General features: G+C 36.6%; 1 protein-coding gene across 1 annotated transcript in view; it reads left to right on the top strand.

The window, feature by feature from the left end:
* USH2A (usherin) overlaps positions 1-20,475 on the top strand; it is a 419,339-nt gene that overhangs the window by 140,695 nt on the left and 258,169 nt on the right. The window contains exons 21-23 of the mRNA XM_068406084.1: positions 11,591-11,721; positions 19,443-19,569; positions 19,975-20,076. Of these exons, the coding sequence (XP_068262185.1) occupies positions 11,591-11,721; positions 19,443-19,569; positions 19,975-20,076 (360 nt within the window). The remainder of the gene's footprint in view (positions 1-11,590; positions 11,722-19,442; positions 19,570-19,974; positions 20,077-20,475) is intronic.

The following is a 20,475-nucleotide window of genomic DNA, read 5'->3' on the forward strand; positions in this document are numbered from 1 at the left end:
GATCAATCAATAACTGCCTGAAAATATCACAGTATATGGAGGTTAAATGACATCATGCTATGTGAAAGAAATTGTTAAGGAAAGTGTTTTCAGTATTGGCCTTATCTCTTTTTATTTAGATTAATAAAATTAATTGAATGTTAAATCTTTACATGTCTCTTTTGTGTTAGATACAAAAAGTTGACAGTGTCTGCCCTAAGCAGTTTACAGTCCAAGTGTAAGACAAGATCAACTACACATACCCAGAAGGCAGCAAAGGGAAATTTTATGGAAGTTATTTTTTTAATCCTTGTGCTTTGGCAGTTTAATTTATTCCTTATTTAGTGTTGCAATTTAACTTACATTGGGCAAACAGAATTAGGTATTTAGTAAATGTTATGTGCTATATCAGTTAATTTCCTGTTATTATAGTTTTCTATATTCCTTGCTTTCTTGTTTGCCTCGTTGGATCTTTGTGTAAATTGTGGCCTTTATTTAAGCCCTTACAGGTTGAGTTACATGGCTATTCATACCATTGAAATGTCTTTAGTCATGCTTATTTCTGGATCATCTTTTCTACTGTTTGCACTAACAGATGTAGTTCAGAATTTAGAGATATACTTAGTTTCCTCCAAGTATTGATTAGAGTCATGAGAAAATCATGAACTCCTTATCATACATGGAAAAGCACTGAAACACCGACAGATATCACTGCTGGTGCTGCTTTGTGTATCAGTTGGCTTACTACTTTATTTGCATCTGGACACACAGGGAAAATCTCAGCTGGAATCCTCAGCTGAGGAGCAGCTAGCACACCTTGGTAGGAGGAATGCATTACCTCTGCTTTCCACTACCGCCAGCATTATTATGTACCATCCTAGTTGCCCAGGTAGGTGACTGCACACAGGAGCTAGCATAGTATCTGGCTATGTCTATCCCCTGCACAGTGTATTTGTCACGTTAGCTGTATTACTGGATGCGGTACAGGAGTTTTTCCGTGTCCACCGCATACCACTGCACTGCTTTCTTAAAAACCAGAGAAGGGGGAGGGTTTGGGTTGTATTTGTCACTCAGAAGTATTTCCTAGTGTGTGATTATTCAGCTGATAGATAAATGCTATTTCATTACCATGCTAGTTTTGTTTTATGCTTCTGTATATGCTTAACCCTTACAGTGAGTGCAGGGGTTTGGATCTTGGGAATAAGCCAGACTACAAATTGATGATGCAACCTCCAAAGCTGGTTTACTGCACTGGGTCATGTTCTCTGTGGCACATTCTGTACAGAAGCTGGGCAGAGCAGAGCAGGTTGGTGAATCTGGTGAACAGGGCCTAATGTATGATAACTAACATGAAATCCCCTGTTTGATAGTTGGGCTGTATACTCACGGTGACACACCATGAAAGGAAAAGGAAATTATAACAGCAGCTGATGCTGAACAACTACTACAGGTGGTTCTCCTCTCCCTCCTCATTTCTGTTTTCAAAAGCATGAGAAAATCTTCCTCTCTGCTTTTGGAAACATTAGTGAGAGTAAGCAGGGATCATACATATGCTAAAGTAATTTCTAAGACAAAATTGCTAGAATTCTTAGCTCCCATGCAACACTTGCCTGTTTTCTCCATATTCTAGACTGTGCATAGTAGTTTACTTTTACAGAAACAGAGACAGCATGCTAGCTTTATCCTGTTGACTTTCAAGTCTCTAATCACATGGTCATTTAAAGATAGCAGGGCCAAGGCCATCTTTCAGGATTACAGCTAACCCTATACATCCAGTGCAGGAGAGGCTGGGTTGAGCTCTTCTATTTCCATTCTGTCCTGATCTGTAAAGGGTAATGCTTTCACTGGAACTGAACATGAGGTGTTGAAGATAGTGTTTCAGTAGCTGTGGATCACATTCTAAGTAAAATGTTCTGTGCAAGTGCTACGAAGTGTTTGGCTATGTTTTCAGTGAATGTTTCATGCCAAACCCCATAAAGCACTTAATTTACAGAGTGCGCAGTTCCTAGGTGCAGAGGCACATGGGTAAGAGAACAAAATGTAATGGAATATTATTAACTCTTTCAAAGCAGGACCTGCAGAACTTTCAAGGTGTAGTTCCTTTAGGTGGCAAACATCAGAAGACAATGAGTGAAACCTTACAATCATGTAAACTGATGGAGGTTGAGGAAATAATTGTTTGCTGTCAGCAAGTATGTTGTGGTATATCTAGCACACACTCCTGTAAATGTGAGAAAAGTGAGTTTGCTATCTATATATAAAACTTGCAGACAATTATTCCATTGAAATCCTTTTGTGAACTTAGTTCCTGCAAATAAAACCAGTTTTAGGCTTCCTCTGGAAAAGGTCATTATGTCAATGATAGGGGAAATACTGTCACAAATATTACTAGATGAAAATATTATATATTGCTTCCAGTTCTTAATTTGACAGTTTTGTTGCAGTTTATTGGTCTACCTTAAAACTTGGATATGTTGTTAGCTTTTTTGCAGCTCTACCATGAGTAGCGTTTGTTGCTGAGTTTGTAACTTGAAACTATGCTTTTTGCTGAGGGTTTGCTCTGTAGTGTTGTATTTCTGTCTAAAAGGGCTTTTTTTTTTCCTTCCTTGTTACATTTCCATTTTTGTCCTGGAGTATTCCTCAAGACACTCATTAGCTTATTTTAGTTATTCCTCTGTTCTGTACGTACTTTGTCTAATCAATAAGCTTCTTATCTTGCTGCAGGATTTCCACCTTATTGTGCTTCCAGCTTCTGTGATGCTGTGTGATGCGATTCTGCCTTGGCTAGTGCGCTGTTGTCTAAATTTGCTGTGTTTCAGATCATTACACTGACTTTAATTTTGATGTATTTGCATTTTACTCAGTTCTAGTCATACTCTTTTCCCTTAATCAATTAAATGACTCTCTGTGCAGTGTCACATTTGTACTACTGCTGGAAATACTAACTAAAGGCTTATAACTGAAGAGCTATTTACAACTACTGACCTCCAGCTCATTTCTGATTTCTCTGTGATGTTGACCTTTTATAGATTGCACTGTTGTAAATCTTTGAAGTGATTCTTCTTGTCATCATATTTCTAGTAATTATGATTTGCATTGCATTAACACCTAGAAGCCTCTCCCACCTTACCCTTGTTGCATAAGATGACCTTTTTTATGCACTAATTCACATACGGGTAACAGAATACAGTCCTTTCTCTAAAGAATTTATCCTGAAATGAAGATGAATGCTTGCCTCTATTTCCATACTTTAAATACCATAGTTTGAATTAATGAAATTGCTCATAAAAGATTCTTAGTCGTAGGAACTATCTTCTTCCTTTTCTGACAAAATCAGTCTGTTTACCTTCTTTCCAGCCTATGTAAAGATTAATAAATAAAAATAAAGATTACAGGTATTATTTGAGAGAGACCACATTTGAGTAAAATTTCCTCAGATTTTATTCAAGTTGAAAGAAAGCACGAGCTGAATACTGGGCTGATGTTTCCTCTTTGTTCATATTTCACTTCAGCATTAATAGCAACACAGAAGCAAGCTTGCAGCTGATCCTTACCCCAAGCAGGACCCGACTCCTAGAATTTCATGATTACAGTTATTATTTCTACTCTGATAGCTATGCTCTGAAAATATAATGCATGTTGAATATATGCTTGCTGTATACTGTCCCAATGTACACAAGTGGAAAACAGTTATGAATTGTGTTCCTACGCTTGCTTAATAAATTAATTCGAGTCAAGACACTAGTTTCTTTAGTGATTATATTGCTTTAAATATCCATGCAAACAACTGGATGTTGACTTTAATGGCAGAGGAAAGGTAATGGATAATGGTATGATCTGCATCTCCATATCAGGTTTCACCCTGATCTCTCATATATGTTTTTCTGAGGTCTTAATTAATTTCTTTGGATAAATCCAGGTAATCAGACTGTCCAGTTTCTTTTAGGTCTTGCTAAACTCTCAGATACTTCTTGTGTCAGTATTTTGCAGATTGTTGTAGTGATGTTTCTCTCTTCACTGGGAAGTTGTAAAGTGCCTGGGATAAGGTAGATCTTTGCTTTGAACTTCTTCCCTTTTACTTTCCTTGAATGCTCTCTTGTTTGTGTGTTGACCGTGTGTTGACCGTGTGTTGGGAAGCTTCTCTGCTCCCTATCTGCCTTTCCTAGACAATCTCATATGCTTGTATTGTGTCCTTTTCCTTGTGTACTAAGTGCAGCAATCCAGTCTTTTTCACTTTATCTTCATATGAGAGTATTCTCATGCCATGATCAATCTTGCTCTGAGCAGGTTTTTTTTTTTTAAGAACTACTTTGTATAAATATAAAGTCTTTAATGTATAAAGTATGGTTTATTTATTTTTTCCATGGTGTAAAGAACTGATTGGACATGTCTGGAATGGCTCAGTTAATTCTAAACTGCAACTATTGATGTACAAAGTAATATTAATATGGACTGAGGATCTGCTCTTTAGGGAAGTCTTGGGATGTTCTGCATAATATGCAATATTTGGAAAAGGTTAGACTAACACCCTGTTTGGCTATATTAGTATTTCTCAAATATCAGTAAATACCTAGTGTCTCAGTAATTTTTCTGAATGTATATGGGCATTTTGCTGATTTTATATGTTTAAGGCTGTGGAGAACAAAACAATAATGAATTTTTCAAACATTACAGAACCTTACACAAGTGATACGGGCCACCATTCTTCAAGAAGGAGTATGGAGGCAGGGGGTTTAAAGGATGGGTCTTGGGTGACATACCTCAGTCATTGGCTGGGTACAGACTCAAGGTCTCCTAATTGTGGATCTCATGATTTAGCTACCAGGTACTGCACTATTCCTGAAAAAGCATCACTCTGTAAGTGAGGGGATAAAGTGCTACTAATACATCAAATCTTATCAAATGACTTTAAACTTATCTTAGCTTTCTTTCACCAAGGTTTGCTGTAAATCTTTCTTAGTGGGGAGTAGCAGGACTTGTGTCCTTGCTAAAAGGAGAAGATTGATTTACTATATTCATATGGAACCAGCAGCTTCCTATGAGTATGCAATAATGAATTGGAATCCTATAGCTTTTACCCCTGTACAACAGTTCGAGAGACCTTAAAGACTGGAATATGTTACAGAAGTCCATTTGATAGAAACTTATAAATGCGTGTCTTCTGCATAGAATAACAGCATAACAAATCTTTTAGTATGTGCAATATTCTTATTCTTCAAATAGTCTAATTGATTGTTCATTGGGCTCAGTCAGCCAAAAGTGGAGAGAAACTTTGTACAGACATCATTAGTTTTTCTCCATTTAAAGATTAATCATGAAGAGCTCTGGCTCTTTAATTCTGTAATTTGTATATTTAATGGGCTGCTGCAGAATCTATGACAGTAATTAGCATAGCCTGAAAACTCATTAATACGCAACAACATGATTAATGCAGCATTAATGCAAACATGACTGAAGTTATTTGGGTTATGTAGTAAGAAGATTAAAGCTAAAATGTCCTGTTTGTTTTACCAGTAGTGGGTATAATGGGGTAGCAAGCAAAATAAGGAAAAAGAGGTATCAAATTAGTCATTTTAGTGTAAAAGAAATACTCGTTTCTCATCAAGATGATTTGGGGTTTTGCCTGATAGTTGGTTTCCACAAGAGGTTTTACATATTTCCCCCTTTCATTCACTCATATTCTGTTCAACCTTTTAGTTTGACTTAGCTTTTTGGCAGTTTGAGGTATTAAGAGTATATAAAAAAAAAAGTCTTCTAATTGTGTTAGTCTGAATAAAGTTACACCTTTTCAAAATATGGGGGTTTTGTACACTCTAATTTTAGAAACAATGGATTTTTAGGTTCTCCTGGTTTTACTATCACCGCAAAAGAAAAGGGCTGCTGACCTGCAATTGGACAATCCAGTTACAGTTTGGAAAAAGTTTGGGAAATTTTTTTTTGTGTGTTTGCATGTACAAATATATATATGTGTGTTTACATATGTATATGGACACATATATATGACTTTTAAGTATATATTTTAAATTTCTACTAAAAAACTAAAGCAACTTAAAAAATGAACAGCATTTACTTCATCAATGGCATTACTAACTTAGTGTAAAGTTAGTGATGATGAACTTCGAAAAAGTATTTTCAAACACATTAAGGTAGCGGTAAAAGATGGAAGCTGTTCTTGTACTAAAGACAACAAAAGATGTTGGACAGATTTGGGAAGAATACTTTCCATCTTCTCTCAACAAAAGCCAGAAAGCTATAGGCCATCACATAGTGTGAAGAACTTCTTGGATTCAGTAGAGGATCTTCATGAGTATGTCCAGGAAAGTGTCCTCTGACGTCCTTCTTTTCCTCTAATTCCACTGTCCACTATGTGAAAAAGCTTTAAATACTCATCCATTTTTGTGAAGTCTTCATTCTTATTTTTTTGAAAGGTGCATTTTCTTATTAAAAATACATTTTCAAATGTGTTTTAGCTATTTGTAATGACATGTAGCATGCAGAATCACTCTCACAGAGAGAATAACAACTAAATATTAATTCAATGGAAGTGTATAGTAACTGGGAGTTTTAGTCCCCATCTATCCCCTTCCCAGTTAAAAACAAATTTTGTTTTATAGTTTCTGTGGGAAAATGTCCTTTGATTAGGCAAAAACATATGTACACAGTCTTAATGTTAAGTAAATGCTTAACGTTTGTAATCCTGAAGGGACTGCTGAGAGCCTAATGCTGTAGTCAACATTTTAGAAACAATTTCTATTCATTTTAGTTGGCATTATGCAGAAATAAGGGCTTTAGTATACATAAAGGGATCGCTTGCTTTGCCAACAATTTTCTGTTCATTTGATCAGAATGTACAATTATATAATCATTTACCCTACTTTATATAACAATATAAGTAGAATGAAAATACAAATAGTGTTTGTACAATTGTACAATTCTGGGAGAAATTGCACTGAAAATGGATGTGCTTCACAAACTGTGCAAAATTAATTTCTAATAATGCTTTGTGATATTCCAGATATTAGGCAAGTGTGGGGTTTTTGGTTTGTTTTTTTTTTTTTCTAACAGGTATGTACACTGTTTTCCTTTTATGATTTCCTAAGTCCATGAAGAAAATGTCCATAATATGCTAGGGTGTCTACTTATTATTCTTACTTTTTAATCTTATGTGTATAAGTTGAAATTTGATGTATTTATGAAAATTAAACTAACACTATTCTTGCTGACAGCATCCAGGTTGGAAATACATTTATGTGGCTGTTTTTCATGCTCTTGGACAGGTTCATTCATGTGGTTATATACAGGTTTTGGTGAAGGGGCATGGGACTTTTGAGACTCATAGTAACATTTGTGCATTTAATGAGTATAATAACATATTTTTGTTGGCTGTTTTGACCTGGACTCTGAACATCCAGTTGTAGAGAAAGGTACTTTACAGGTGTTTTAGCTGAGTGTATGGGACAAAGAGATTAGTCTTAAGTAGGTCACTTTGCTGAAATCTCTCAGGTGTTACTGTAAAAGATAGCTTTGATTACCTTTCCCGTCTGCCTACATTCTCCCTTCAACTCCTCTCCTTCAAAACTTTAAAAAGTCAAAAGACATTTTTTGAGTACTTTGAATGTTTTTGTATTTTGAAATACAGGGTTTGGGTTTTTTTTAAACTAAACTCAATTCAGTTAAATTGGAAAGGTGTTTCACAGGAAGTAAAACCTCTTTGGTTTGGTGAATAAAGTTTCTCAGTCAAAAACCCCCTACTTTTAACTTTTTATTTTGCAAGAAAAAATGTTTAGTGTTAGTCAGAAGTAAATTTTATTGCTGTAATAATTATAAATTATTAGTATATATTATGTTAATCTGCTCTAATTTATTAATTTTTCCCCCTGACTACCAACTGGCTCTTCTAAACTCAAAATAATCCTATGTGCTTGTAAACTTGCTTTAAGCAAAAAAACACAGCCAGCCTTTCAAGAGCACATTCTTGCCTGTTAAATACTTTCTTTTGCAGATCTTGCGAGCTATATTGAATTGCACCAGAAGAATCTGTATCCAGATGTGAATCTGAGTCTGAATCTGAAATGTTGCTGAAGTTCTCAGACTTGCTAAACTTACATGAGAGGGGCAAAGCGGTGGTATAAAAATCACTCCATATTCATTTTCTGTGTTAGTCAAAAGCTGGGTTCTGACTCATCTGACATTATAGTAATATTATATCTTTTTAGTTTTATTATCAACCTCTTAATAGAAGGAACTCTCAAAACTGTGCACTGGCAGGATAGCACGCTGATATTGCTGCTCAGTTTAATGCCTTTAAAATGCCTGCTTTGGTCACTCACATCCTCATTCCTCTACTAACCTAGGTTATCCTATCTATGAAACTAGGATAAAAATCTGATCATAATCCACTACTGCTTAAGTTGAAACTATGTAGATCCTTATAGAAGGGTAGAGTCTGCCCTAACACACTTTGGGATACTTTAAAAGATTTATAATAATATTAGTAATTTATTCTACTTGTCCTTTTATTACTGTGTGTTCTTCTTTTTGTGTTTTATGTTCACTGTATACAATGCTTGTATTATGTTTTGTACAATGCCATTATAATTAAAGAAATTCAATTACAGAAATTGAAGAAATTTATTTATAATTATAGGAATTCTGACAGCTCTTCCAATTGCAGCTATAATTTGAAATGGAATTAAAGATTTTATTTGGATGACATGCATTAATGTTTAATTTGTAGTAGAATTTCCTGTTGTTTTTCACCCCAGAAATGATAACAGTTCCTTGTGGACCAATCATTTTTGTCACATAAACAGGCCTGTTTGTTAGGTGAATTCTTCAGTTGCAAATCAAGATTCAATTGATTAAAAGTACATTCGTACTAACCCCCACAGATGGTCATATTTTCCATCCAAGATTTAGTAGTCTCAGTAGTGTGGCTGAGATGTAGTTTCTGTATATGACAAATTACAGAAGTAATGGTAATGTCACTAATTTATTTATGTTTCTATTTATCTGTAACATTTAACATTGAAGTTAAGATTTTAGACACGCATACTGAAATAGTAGAATAGTAGACATAAGTCTCTGAGAAACTTTCTTGCAAAATCTTCCACCCTCCTCCCCACCCCCCAGAAAAAAAAGGAAAGTTTTTCTGGTGATCCAATGTGGTTTTCCAGTTCTGTGAAACTTTTCAGTTTTTCAAAGGAAAGGTTTCTGTTTTCAAGTTAAGCTGGATCCATTTTCCGTGCTCAGTGTCAATAAGGCAGAAAAATTACATATACCCGGCTGTTACAAATCTGAATAGGATTTCTGGCTATGTTTTGTTTTGACCATGAGGTCCAACCTGGACTTGAGAAATCTTTTCAGATTTTTTTTTTTTAATTAGTATATTACAGTGAAAAAATTATCTGTGGGGTAGAAGCTTGCTTAATATTTGGTCCCTCCATTGCACTCATTTCTGGAAATACAAGAAAATATTGAGGTATGAAAGTGCTTATTTAGAACTAGCTTATGCAAACTTCCTTATCTCATGAGAAACTCCAAAGATACATGATCTTAAGGGGGCAGAGTCCTTTTCTGAATTATGTAATAGGTGACAAATGAAGAATTTACTGTACGGGCTATGATTGAAAACGATGGTTCCTCACTCATCAATACTTTTTATGAAGCTACAGCAGCTCTACAGACAGGAATTAAGGTTTGTAAGCCTCGTCAATATCCAAAGAAGAAAGCAAGCTCCTGCGTAATGTTTGAAAACTTTTAGAATTACTGCAATATTACTGTTATGAACCATTTAATTTACATTTTCTAATGCAACATTAGAAAATAATGGTGTTTTTGCAGAAACCCTATTATTTTGTTTGTATTTGTCCTTCTGAATTAGGTGTGAGGAGGGATCCTCTGGTCTTCAGAAATGTCTTTTGGCAGCTTGATAAAAATACTGGCAGTTTGTTAAATTAACTGTGCTCCCCAGTGCTGGGATTAGATGCCATCAGTCTCAGTCTTTCCAGCAGATACTGCAGCTGGAAATACCTGGAACCTCAAAGTACAGCAATAGCGCTTATTTCTGAGCCAAAGCTATGCTTTTCCTTCAGTATGGACACCAAGTTTTTTACTTGCTGGGTGTTACTTATGTACAACTGCTTTTTGCAGGTATTTTAATAGCATGGCTGTTTTTCATCGCCTAGAAAATACGTTTCATATCTGTGAGCGCATCATATGACTTGCATGAAAACGTGATTAGGAAATAGGGTCAAAGGATATTTCTTATGTATATGGGTAATTAACAAGCATGATCTAGTATGAAGGTGCATCAGAATTATAATTCTTTATTTTTTTAAAATATGGATGCCATCTACAAGAAAAACTTTTGTCACTTATTGTTTTCTGCCTGACATAAGATAGTGAAAATATGTGTGAAAAGACTGATTAGTTTGAACAAATGATCCTGTTCTGTAAAAAGCATTTATGCAGAGATGTCATGGAAGCATGTAGTATTGGTAGATGTTGTGATTGCTGCCTTTGCATTTCCATTTGCAAAAAAATTAGTATAGTAAAGGCACGGCTCCACCATAGACTCAGCCTGCAATATCTGGATTTGCACGTTAGAAAAGTTGGGCAAAATTGGGTATACGGTTTTGTAATTTTCTTATTTGTTTCTGTAAGATGATGTTCCAGGAGATAGCTTAAAAGAAAGGCATTACAGTCATAAAAGATTGGTGGCTATCCAATTATCCAATTATTCATAATTATACTTCTTGAAACTGGATACATAATTTATGAATTGTTTCATTAATGTGTCCTTAGTTACTGAGTAAGTTTATACTATGGACAACAATATTCCAATATTTACAAGCCGTTTAATTAGCTTGTTGTTTTGATATTTGTGGTAAAAAGCAACATAAAAAAAACCTTACATTTTTTTGTCTTGTATGTCATTTGAATGACATTTCATGTACTGAGACAATATTTTATCAGAAGCCAAATGGAGGACTATTGATAATGATCTGGAAAGTTCTTAATTAAGCTTAGTTCATCAATTATTCCTTGAGACATGTCCAATTTTTGTTAAAACTTGTTCTTATTCAGGTGTTCTTTGTGCACTTGGAAATATGTATTTATAAAAGAATATGTATAAATGTGTGTGTGTGTATATATATCTATCTTTTGCAACCAAACCCCCACTACTTTTCATAGAAATCCTTCCATGCAGGAACCTCATTCCTGCTTTATGGGCAGAAAAGTTAAGGGACGGGTGAAAATCCACATGTAAAACATCAACTATTAGAATAGTATGCCAATATTTGAATTACAGTTTTTTAAGAAAGAAATTACTGAATAGCATAAGTCACAATTGCATACATTTTTTTTTTTACGGTTGTGTACGGGCTCTAAAATCACAGACATTTCTCTCAAAGGCTGATTCAGTCTGAATTAGTAACATTTCTCCTGCGATGATTGGCAGGGGTTTTAGGTGAACAAAACTTCCATGATTTTGGTTTGCCATTTTACTGCTGTTTTTAAAACAGCTTTTTGTTTGTAATTACACTGTTTGTTAGAATGCATAAGAACCATTTTTGGCATTAACCATCTGCTTACTTTTTCTAACCAGGTATTAAAGTGAAATTTAGAACCCAGGAACCTGATGGTTTGATTTTTTTCACTGCATCACCTGGGAATCAAGAGGAATACATCGCACTTCAACTGAGGAGTGGGCGTCCTTACTTTCTTTTTGATCCACAGGTACAACAAAAGACAGAATCCTATAAAAATAGCTTATATTATTTTTTTCAGTATTTCTTTACATACTTATCCTTTTTTTTATTATTATATGATTAATACAAGTTAACTGGCACTTCAGGACTGTTAGGTAACGGGACATTTTGGTGAGATAAACACTGAAATACTAAAGCTTTGCTAAATTTTTTATGTTTGCCACAATTCACGACTTTATTTTTGCATTTTTATGGATTGGGTTTTTTTTGTCAGTACCACCAAACACCACGACAGCATAAAGTACCAAAATTTCAAAGGTGGGCAGAACTAGTTTTTGAACTAGCAAGTAAAGGTTATATATTTTTAGTCAATTATTTTTAAACCTTTCATCTTGAAACTTTGTCTTTTCCTACTAAAATCAGCGTGTTGCCATTAATGTGATGAACGTAGTCTCTCACTTCTTTTAATAATGACCATAGCAAAGACATAAATAATGAAGGAAATATTATCAAATAAATTTCACAAAATTAAAAATAAGGCCCCATTCCTTGCATTTCTGTTTGGGTATTTTCCATTTTTTCTGCACCCCAAAACTGGATCTCTTTGTGGAATAAAAAAGCATTACAGACTCAGTTATATTTCATATATATGCAAGGAACTATAAGTAATTATCTGATTTTCTAATGATGTTGGCAGAATGTGGTACCATATGTATCCATATATGTTCATTCTTTTCATAAGTTTACCGCTGCCTCCATGTTGCTGGAAAGTGTGGTTGCTGTATCAGCCCTGTCTTCTGTCACGCCTCAGTGTCTAATTATGTGATTGGCATTGTGTCTACTGCTCTGGGGGGTTGAACAGAAATTCTTAATGGTATGAAATGATGCGGGTTTAGAGATTTGGCAATCCACTGTTAACCTTTGCTTCCTGAGCTCTGACATGGTCGGGGCACGGGTGCTCCGTGACCATGCAGAGGTGTTGTGAAGTTGTGAAACTCCTTCTCAGCTCTGGAGAATGTGTAGAGGAGGCATGGTGCTGCACAGAGGCTAGCGTGTATGCAATCCCCATGCTAGAAAACGTTAACTCTGCTTCTGGCCCCAAGATATAACTTTCTATTATTTCCATTGTGTTTACACGCGGGCAGTATCATCTTTTCCTTGTCGCAAACTGAATCAGTGTGTACGTCAATTTTTGGGACCTCCTTAACATTGTTGTTAATGTTGCCCTCATCCACATTTTAATAGATACTAGTTCTGTTTTGTCTCTTTTACACTTGTACCTTCACTTAACTGAAAAGGAATTTTTATTTCCTTTGCAAGATCTTTCTGCGTGTAATGGTTTCTTTTTTTTTTCTTTTGGTTGTTTTAATGGGAGTGGATATCTTTCAACTGGCATTTTAGTGCTTCAAATAGTATTCCTAGCCATCCTTGAAGATTTGCTCCTCTGAAGTACCTTTATGTCAGCTAGGTTGGACTCATTGCCTAGAAGATCTTGTATTTTTCTGGATTCACAGTATTTGGGTGATGGGGAGGAAGGTGGACAGGTGGGAGAGTGACTGGTTTGGGGTTTTCTTTTCTTCTTTTTTTTTCCCTTTTTTTCCCCTGTGTCTTTTAACTGTAAAAAATGCAGGTCTTGTCCATATTCAGTCTCTAGAGCTTCTCAGTTCAGCGATATTTTCAATAGTTACTGTCTTGAATTTTAACAAGGTACTTGTTTATGAATATTTCTTTGTTTATCTTTGTGTTTCATTTAAATCAGCTTGGGACAACTCTGTCCCATGCTGATTTTTATGACCATCACTTCCATATTGTTCCCTCCTCTTACAAAGTCTAAAATAGCCTATATGGCTGGTTCAGTGACTGTTTGTAGAGAAAAAAAAATCTTTCATTCAAAGCATTCAAGCATAGTGTAGGTCTTAACATTTGATGAACTAAATATATCTTGAAAGCTAATGCTTTCTAATTTCTCATTAATAATGTGGAAAAGATTCCTGTGCCTTCTCAGATTCAGAAGTAGGATGCTGTGGTCTACATCAATATAATTCTTTTAGTATCTTTTTCTAGAACTTTTACCTGTGAAAATTCAGTTACCAAAATTTTTCAGTCTTCTGTATCCTTAATATGCTACGCTACTTTACTATCCTTACCTTTGTTTCTGTTTTCTACAAGGTTTGTTTCTTTTTTCTCTTTGCCATTTTTTTGCTATTCCTATCCTATAATGTCAGGTATCATGTTCTGTAGCAACATTTCTTAATCCTTCATTTGTGTATCACAGTTGGCATTAGATGCAAATGCTTTAATTACTTCTTATTGACATCATAGTGTTTCTTAACCAGGTTATAGGCATTGATTTCTCTAATTATGGTCGTGGCATATATGATAAGCATTTATGGCCCTCTGCACTCTTCCCTTAAAAACTGCAAAAATTGTTTTTGCTGACAATTGTGACTCTGCTGCTTTTTATCTAGAGCAGCTTGGTTTAATATTCTGTGCTACCTTCCAGCTGTGTCCTGTTGCAGGTTAATTATTTTTACCCTTAGTCCCTTTCAGGATTCTGATATGTGTCTTTGCTCATGATCAGCAGTGCGTTTTCTCTTTGTTGTATCTGCTCTGGGGATAGTCCTGCCAAGTCGTCTTAGTGGGGAGTCTTCAGCAGCCTAACTTCTTCCTTCTCTAAGTGTGAATTTCAAATCCTTTTCTTCCTGTCCATTCATATTTTCTCAGCTTTATGTAGACCGCCATTCATCTAGCTGTTGTCTGACTGTCTCTTTTGTCTCCCTTTTGTGTTGTCTAGCTGATCTTTTTTCCTTCCTTATTGCTTCGCTGTCATTCTTTGCAGGTTTCTACTCATGGTCCAGGAAGCATGAGTTTTTTTGCCAACAGATGTCTTCCTCAGTCTTGTCTGCATAATCAAATTGTTCCATAGACCTTCCTCCAAACTCAGTGTGCCTGCAAACCTTCAGCTATCTGTGGAGTTTCTTTTCATGCCTTTACATCCACCCCTAAATTACACAATCAACTCTGGCTAAATTTATAGTTATCTTTCAGTGGCTACAGGTCATTTGTTCTATCTTTTTTCCAGGGGAGCACTGAATATTTTATACAAAGTGAAATTGCTAACAGTGGAAATTTAAGGCCAATCTGGAGCACCTTTTTCCTTAGTGATTAGGACAGTCTGAGGATAGAGTATTGGGATTCTTCTCACAATATGGAAGGAGTTGAATCCATCTCTTCCATTTTAGAAGATGATCCATTTACTAAACTTTACAGCAAATAGGAGGAGCACCAGATACTTTTCTTGTTGCCTGTGGTTCATGCAGAGACTGAAGTAGTAGGCACAGTCAGAGGGTGAGCTCTTACTCCCCAAAAAAAGGAAGACGGAGAATACCTAGGTATGAATCCCAACTATACCTTGCTGCTTGGCATTGGCAAAACTTCAGTAATTGTTCACCTTCTCAGTGGTAGGAGTTTGGGCATTGAAAGAACTTGACTGGGAGAAGTGTAGTTACATTCAGACTTTGACACCTAGACAGTATCTTTGAGGATCAAAATTTGTGATGTTTCTATGTATTTTCATGAATGTAAACACCAGCATGAAGAGCCACAGAGATTCAATTTACTTAATTATTACTGAGAGCTCCTAAAAATTAAGACTTATTGTATGGCTCAGCAAACTGATCCAGATTTGGTTCCCTATGTGTGATTTCCAAAATTCGGAACAAGCCATTTCACAACAGGATACTTGAATGTGATCGCAGTGTCACTCAGGTAGTTCTGGATAAAATGTCATCACAGAATCACAGAATGTTAGGGATTGGAAGGGACCTCGAAAGATCATCTAGTCCAATCCCCCTGCCGGAGCAGGATTGCTTAGACCATATCACACAGGAAAGCGTCCAGGCGTGTTTTGAATGTCTCCAGAGAAGGAGACTCCACAACCTCTCTGGGCAGCATGTTCCAGTGTTTGGTCACCCTCACCGTAAAGAAGTTTTTCCTCATATTTATGTGGAACCTCCTGTGTTCCAGCTTGCACCCATTGCCCCTTGTCCTGTCAAGGGATGTCACTGAGAAGAGCCTGGCTCCATCCTCATGACACTTGCCCTTTACATATTTATAAACATTAATGAGGTCACCCCTCAGTCTCCTCTTCTCTAAGCTAAAGAGACCCAGCTCCCTCAGCCTCTCCTCATAAGGGAGATGTTCCACTCCCTTAATCATCGTCGTGGCTCTGCGCTGGACTCTCTCTAGCAGTTCTCTGTCCTTCTTGAACTGAGGGGTCCAGAACTGGACACAATACTCCAGATGCGGCCTCACCAGGGCAGAGTAGAGGGGGAGGAGAACCTCCCTCGACCTGCTAACCACACCCCTTCTAATACACCCCAGGATGCCATTGGCCTTCTTGGCCACAAGGGCACACTGCTGGCTCATGGTCATCCTGTTGTCCACTAGGACCCCCAGGTCCCTTTCCCCTACGCTGCTCTCCAACAGCTCTGCCCCCAACTTGTACTGGTGCATGGGGTTGTTCTTGCCCAGATGCAGGACTCTACACTTGCCCTTGTTATATTTCATTAAATTTCTCCCCGCCCAACTCTCCAGCCTGTCTAGGTCCCTCTGAATGGCTGCGCAGCCTTCCGGTGCGTCAGCCACTCCTCCCAGTTTTGTGTCATCAGCGAACTTGCTGACAGTGCACTCTATTCCCTCATCCAAGTAATTAATGAATATATTGAATAGTGCTGGTCCCAGTACTGACCCTTGAGGGACTCCACTAGACACAGGCCTCCAACTGGACTCAGTCCCATTGACCACCACTCTCTGGCTTCTTTCCTTCAGCCAGTTCACAATCCACCTCACTACCCGATCATCCAGACCACACTTCCCCAGTTTAGCTGAGAGGATGCTGTGGGAGACCGTGTCAAACGCTTTACTGAAATCGAGATAGACCACATCCACAGCTTTACCATCATCTATCCACTGGGTGACGTCCTCATAAAAGGCTATCAAGTTGGTTAAGCATGACTTCCCCTTGGTGAAGCCATGCTGAGTGCCCCTAATGATCCCCCTGTCCTTGATGTGCCTAGAGACAGCATCGAGAACAAGTTGTTCCATCACCTTTCCGGGGATGGAGGTGAGGCTGACCGGTCTATAGTTCCCCAGGTCCTCCTTCTTGCCCTTTTTGAAGACTGGAGTGACATTCGCTTTCCTCCAGTCCTCAGGCACCTCTCCCGTTGCCCACGACTTAGCAAAGATGATGGAGAGTGGCCTAGCAAAGGCTTCCGCCAGCTCCCTCAGCACCTGCGGGTGCATCCCATCAGGGCCCATGGATTTATGGATGTCCAGATTGCTTAATTGGTCCCTGACCCAGCCCTCATCTACCAAGACAGATTCCTCCTCTATCCTGCCTTCTTCTGAGGCCTCAGGGGTCCGGGGCTCCTCAGGACAGCCTCCAGCAGTATAGACAGAGGCAAAGAAGGCATTCAGTAACTCCGCCTTCTTTTTATCCTCTGTCATACAGAGGCTTCCAACGCAGTGCATGCTGAACCCTGAACACTGTCTTATTTTTTTCTTTTTTTTTTTTTTCCCCTGAAATTAGGCACAGGTTAGCACATATGGTTGTGTGGTCCCAGATTGAATTGGTTAGAAATAAATGAGGTTTCTGATGTATAAAACTATTAATGCTCTAGACTGTTGCCAAACATAATATGAAGAAGCACTTATTTCAGGCACCTGATCTTTAGAATGCAGCATCGTTTGTAACAATTTTAACGCTAACTAAGTACACTTTGATGAGACAGCATTTAATAAAATGCTCATTAATTTCATCATTAGCAAGGGTATGCTAAGAAGTAAGCCAGTTTCTTATGTCACGCCCAATTAGCATCCCATGCTAGTAATCCCATTAGTATTGTTGAATTCACTAATGGAAAAACTAATGGGCATGCTACCAGGGCACATTAATTGGGCATGACACCAGTTCTGGTTTTAATTATTAAACTACGATAATGAAATGTGTGTTTGTAAAATATTAAAATGTTGAAATAGGAGAGAAGACAATAAAAAATAGTATATGAAAAAGTGCACATTAGTGTGTAAGGATATATAGCTTTGTATTGTTATCATGGGACAGAGGACTGCTGTACAAACTGCCTCAGCACCAAGATGTTGGCTGAATGGAGTAGGAAACATGCTGTGAATGTTCATGGAAAAGTTTTTTCTGGAATTGTGTACATATGTACACATCCTATATATTTTCATACATAGGATACACAATGACAGTTCCCAATTCAAAATGTACTGTAAAATGTATAGTGTGTTTATAAATCTATATACTGACAAGTAATTTCTAATAGATTTACATCACTAAGGGCAGAATACTAAATTTTAACATGAGGTTTTTAGTATTAATCACAATAGATTGTCATTTTTATCAACAGGTTTTCTTCATGTGCATAACTCTAAGGTCCTTGAGCCAGAAAGAGTACTAGAAGATCTGGAAAAAAAAGAATTCTGAACTGTCTGGGTACTACTGCAAAGTAACAAGCTAGACCCTCAAATTTTAAGGAACCTTTTATTTTTCTTCTATGTATTATTCGGAAATTGTTTTTTTGAAGGCTGTCTTAAGCCATAAAGTAACTGCAGAGGTCATGATTCTTTACTATTAGGTAGTGCCTATGCAAAGAAATGTTTTTCCGTTCAGTAGTTGCCTGCTACATAGGACAATTCTGTTTTGTGAATTCAACAGAATTACTTCGATGGTTCAAGTAATGTGCAAAGTCCTGAGACAATATTGCAGCAATTATTGGGAAGTTAAAAGACTATTTGGATATAAATCCCAGGAATATTCTTGAAATACATTAATTTTATTTTTATTGCATCATTATATGAATTTATTTGGTGTTTTGTTTCATTGTTTACAGTCTTGAGATTTGGTTTGGGAACGGCGTCTGTTATATTCCTCTTACTCAGCAATTCAGAAAAGAGTTCTCTGCATTTTGTCATGGATATCTCTAAATTCACCCCCTCATATCGTTATTTTTTTTTTGTTTTAATAAAACCAGGTAAAAATTCTAGTTAAATTTAAAAACATTTTTACAAGCATCCCTTGTACTGCACAACCATCCTCAATAACTACCTTATATTTTTTTTTTTCCTGATTCTCTTGGTGTATGACCTTTTCCTTCATAAATGTATTATACTCTCTCACCTAAAAATTCAAGCCCCTTTGATACCAGGTTAGCAGGGACAGAACATGCATCTTCATACTGTCCTACAAATATGCCTTTTTCTGGGTCCCTTTCTGTAGACAGGCATTGCAGTCAACAATCCTTATATGCAATTGCTTTCTGTGGATGGCACATTGAATCATGGCCATCAATCTTTACAACTACAGCAATCCATGAAGTAGTTAAATAGAGACTTCATTAAAAAAATAAATAAAAAATAAAAAATCTGAGTGTCATGACCCTCAATAATTTGTGCCTCATCCCCATCTTTATTAGAGGAACTACACAGGGTTTTCTATTTTTTATAGAAACTGAACTGGATCCTTGATCCCTCATTTATTATTTGAGAAGGTTAATTTTGTGGGGAAATCAGTCCTAAACATCATTCAGTATTCCAAAAGAAGTTAAACAGAGGACTTCTGTCTTTATTTTTAGATGTTACATACCACAGAGTGGTATAAAGAGTAAGGTATAATTCTAAATCTTACCTTCATAATATTCTAAATCAGATTCTTCTGTTAATAAAAAGGGATCTGCGGTAGCAGTCACTCCAACTAATGATGGTGGAAAAGAGTACAACGATAACAGTTGGCACCAAATAATTGCTACAAGAATTCAAGCTCTGGGAAACATCACAGTGGATGGGCAGTACACAGGTAATCAATCCAGTTACATTTCGCTTTATTATTTTGCTAGTACTCAGAGTGTTGCTCACTTGCTTACTTTTCCACTGCCTGTCTTCATCCATACAGCAAAAAAATTCACTCAATTTTCTGACAAAATCACTATTGTTTTGTTTGCACATCTGTGGTATTTGTGTATTGTGCATCTTTGATAATTTAATACTAAGTGGGAGGAGTTTATCTTTTTGTGCACGTGACTCTATGATTGTGTTAATATTCTTTTGTAAAATAGAGCTGTAAATATTTCTAGAATATGTAAGGGAAAGTATTAGGATATTGTGTTACTTTAGCTTCTTTTCTCAAATGTCAGTATTCTGTTATTGAGTTCGAAATCTGTTGAAAGCATTGAACACAAGAATAATGACCTATTTTGTTCAGGTTCTTCCTTAGCAACTAGTGGCAGTACCATTATTGGAGAGAACACAGGAGTTTTTGTTGGAGGACTTCCACAGGGTTATACTATTGTAAGAAAGGATGTAGGTGAGTATGATTGTGGTATAACAAATCCTATACAGTGGCACTGACTTAACTGCTTTTCCAGTGCTGTAGGCTGTATTGACATTGTGTCAGAAACATGAGGACAGTACTTAATTTGCAAAATTATTTACATAATTGTTTTAATAAAAATAAGTCTGTACAGTTTCTCGAATTTCATCTTTTGGGATAGATTGAAATATCTATATAGCTGATTTCACCATCAGTAAAGCAGTATATGAGGTCTGTGTACATTTTAATGAATTTTATACACAGAACTGGTATGCATGTGAAACTTATGGGTATGTTTTACATTCTAGATTCCCAAATTCTTTTCCAAAGTACACATACAAATTGGTTTTGTTAGCTTAAGCACAGGGTTATGCATCCCATCTGGATGCATGG

The sequence above is a fragment of the Nyctibius grandis genome, chromosome 1, assembly GCF_013368605.1.
Source record: "Nyctibius grandis isolate bNycGra1 chromosome 1, bNycGra1.pri, whole genome shotgun sequence".
NCBI classification, from domain to species: domain Eukaryota; kingdom Metazoa; phylum Chordata; class Aves; order Nyctibiiformes; family Nyctibiidae; genus Nyctibius; species Nyctibius grandis.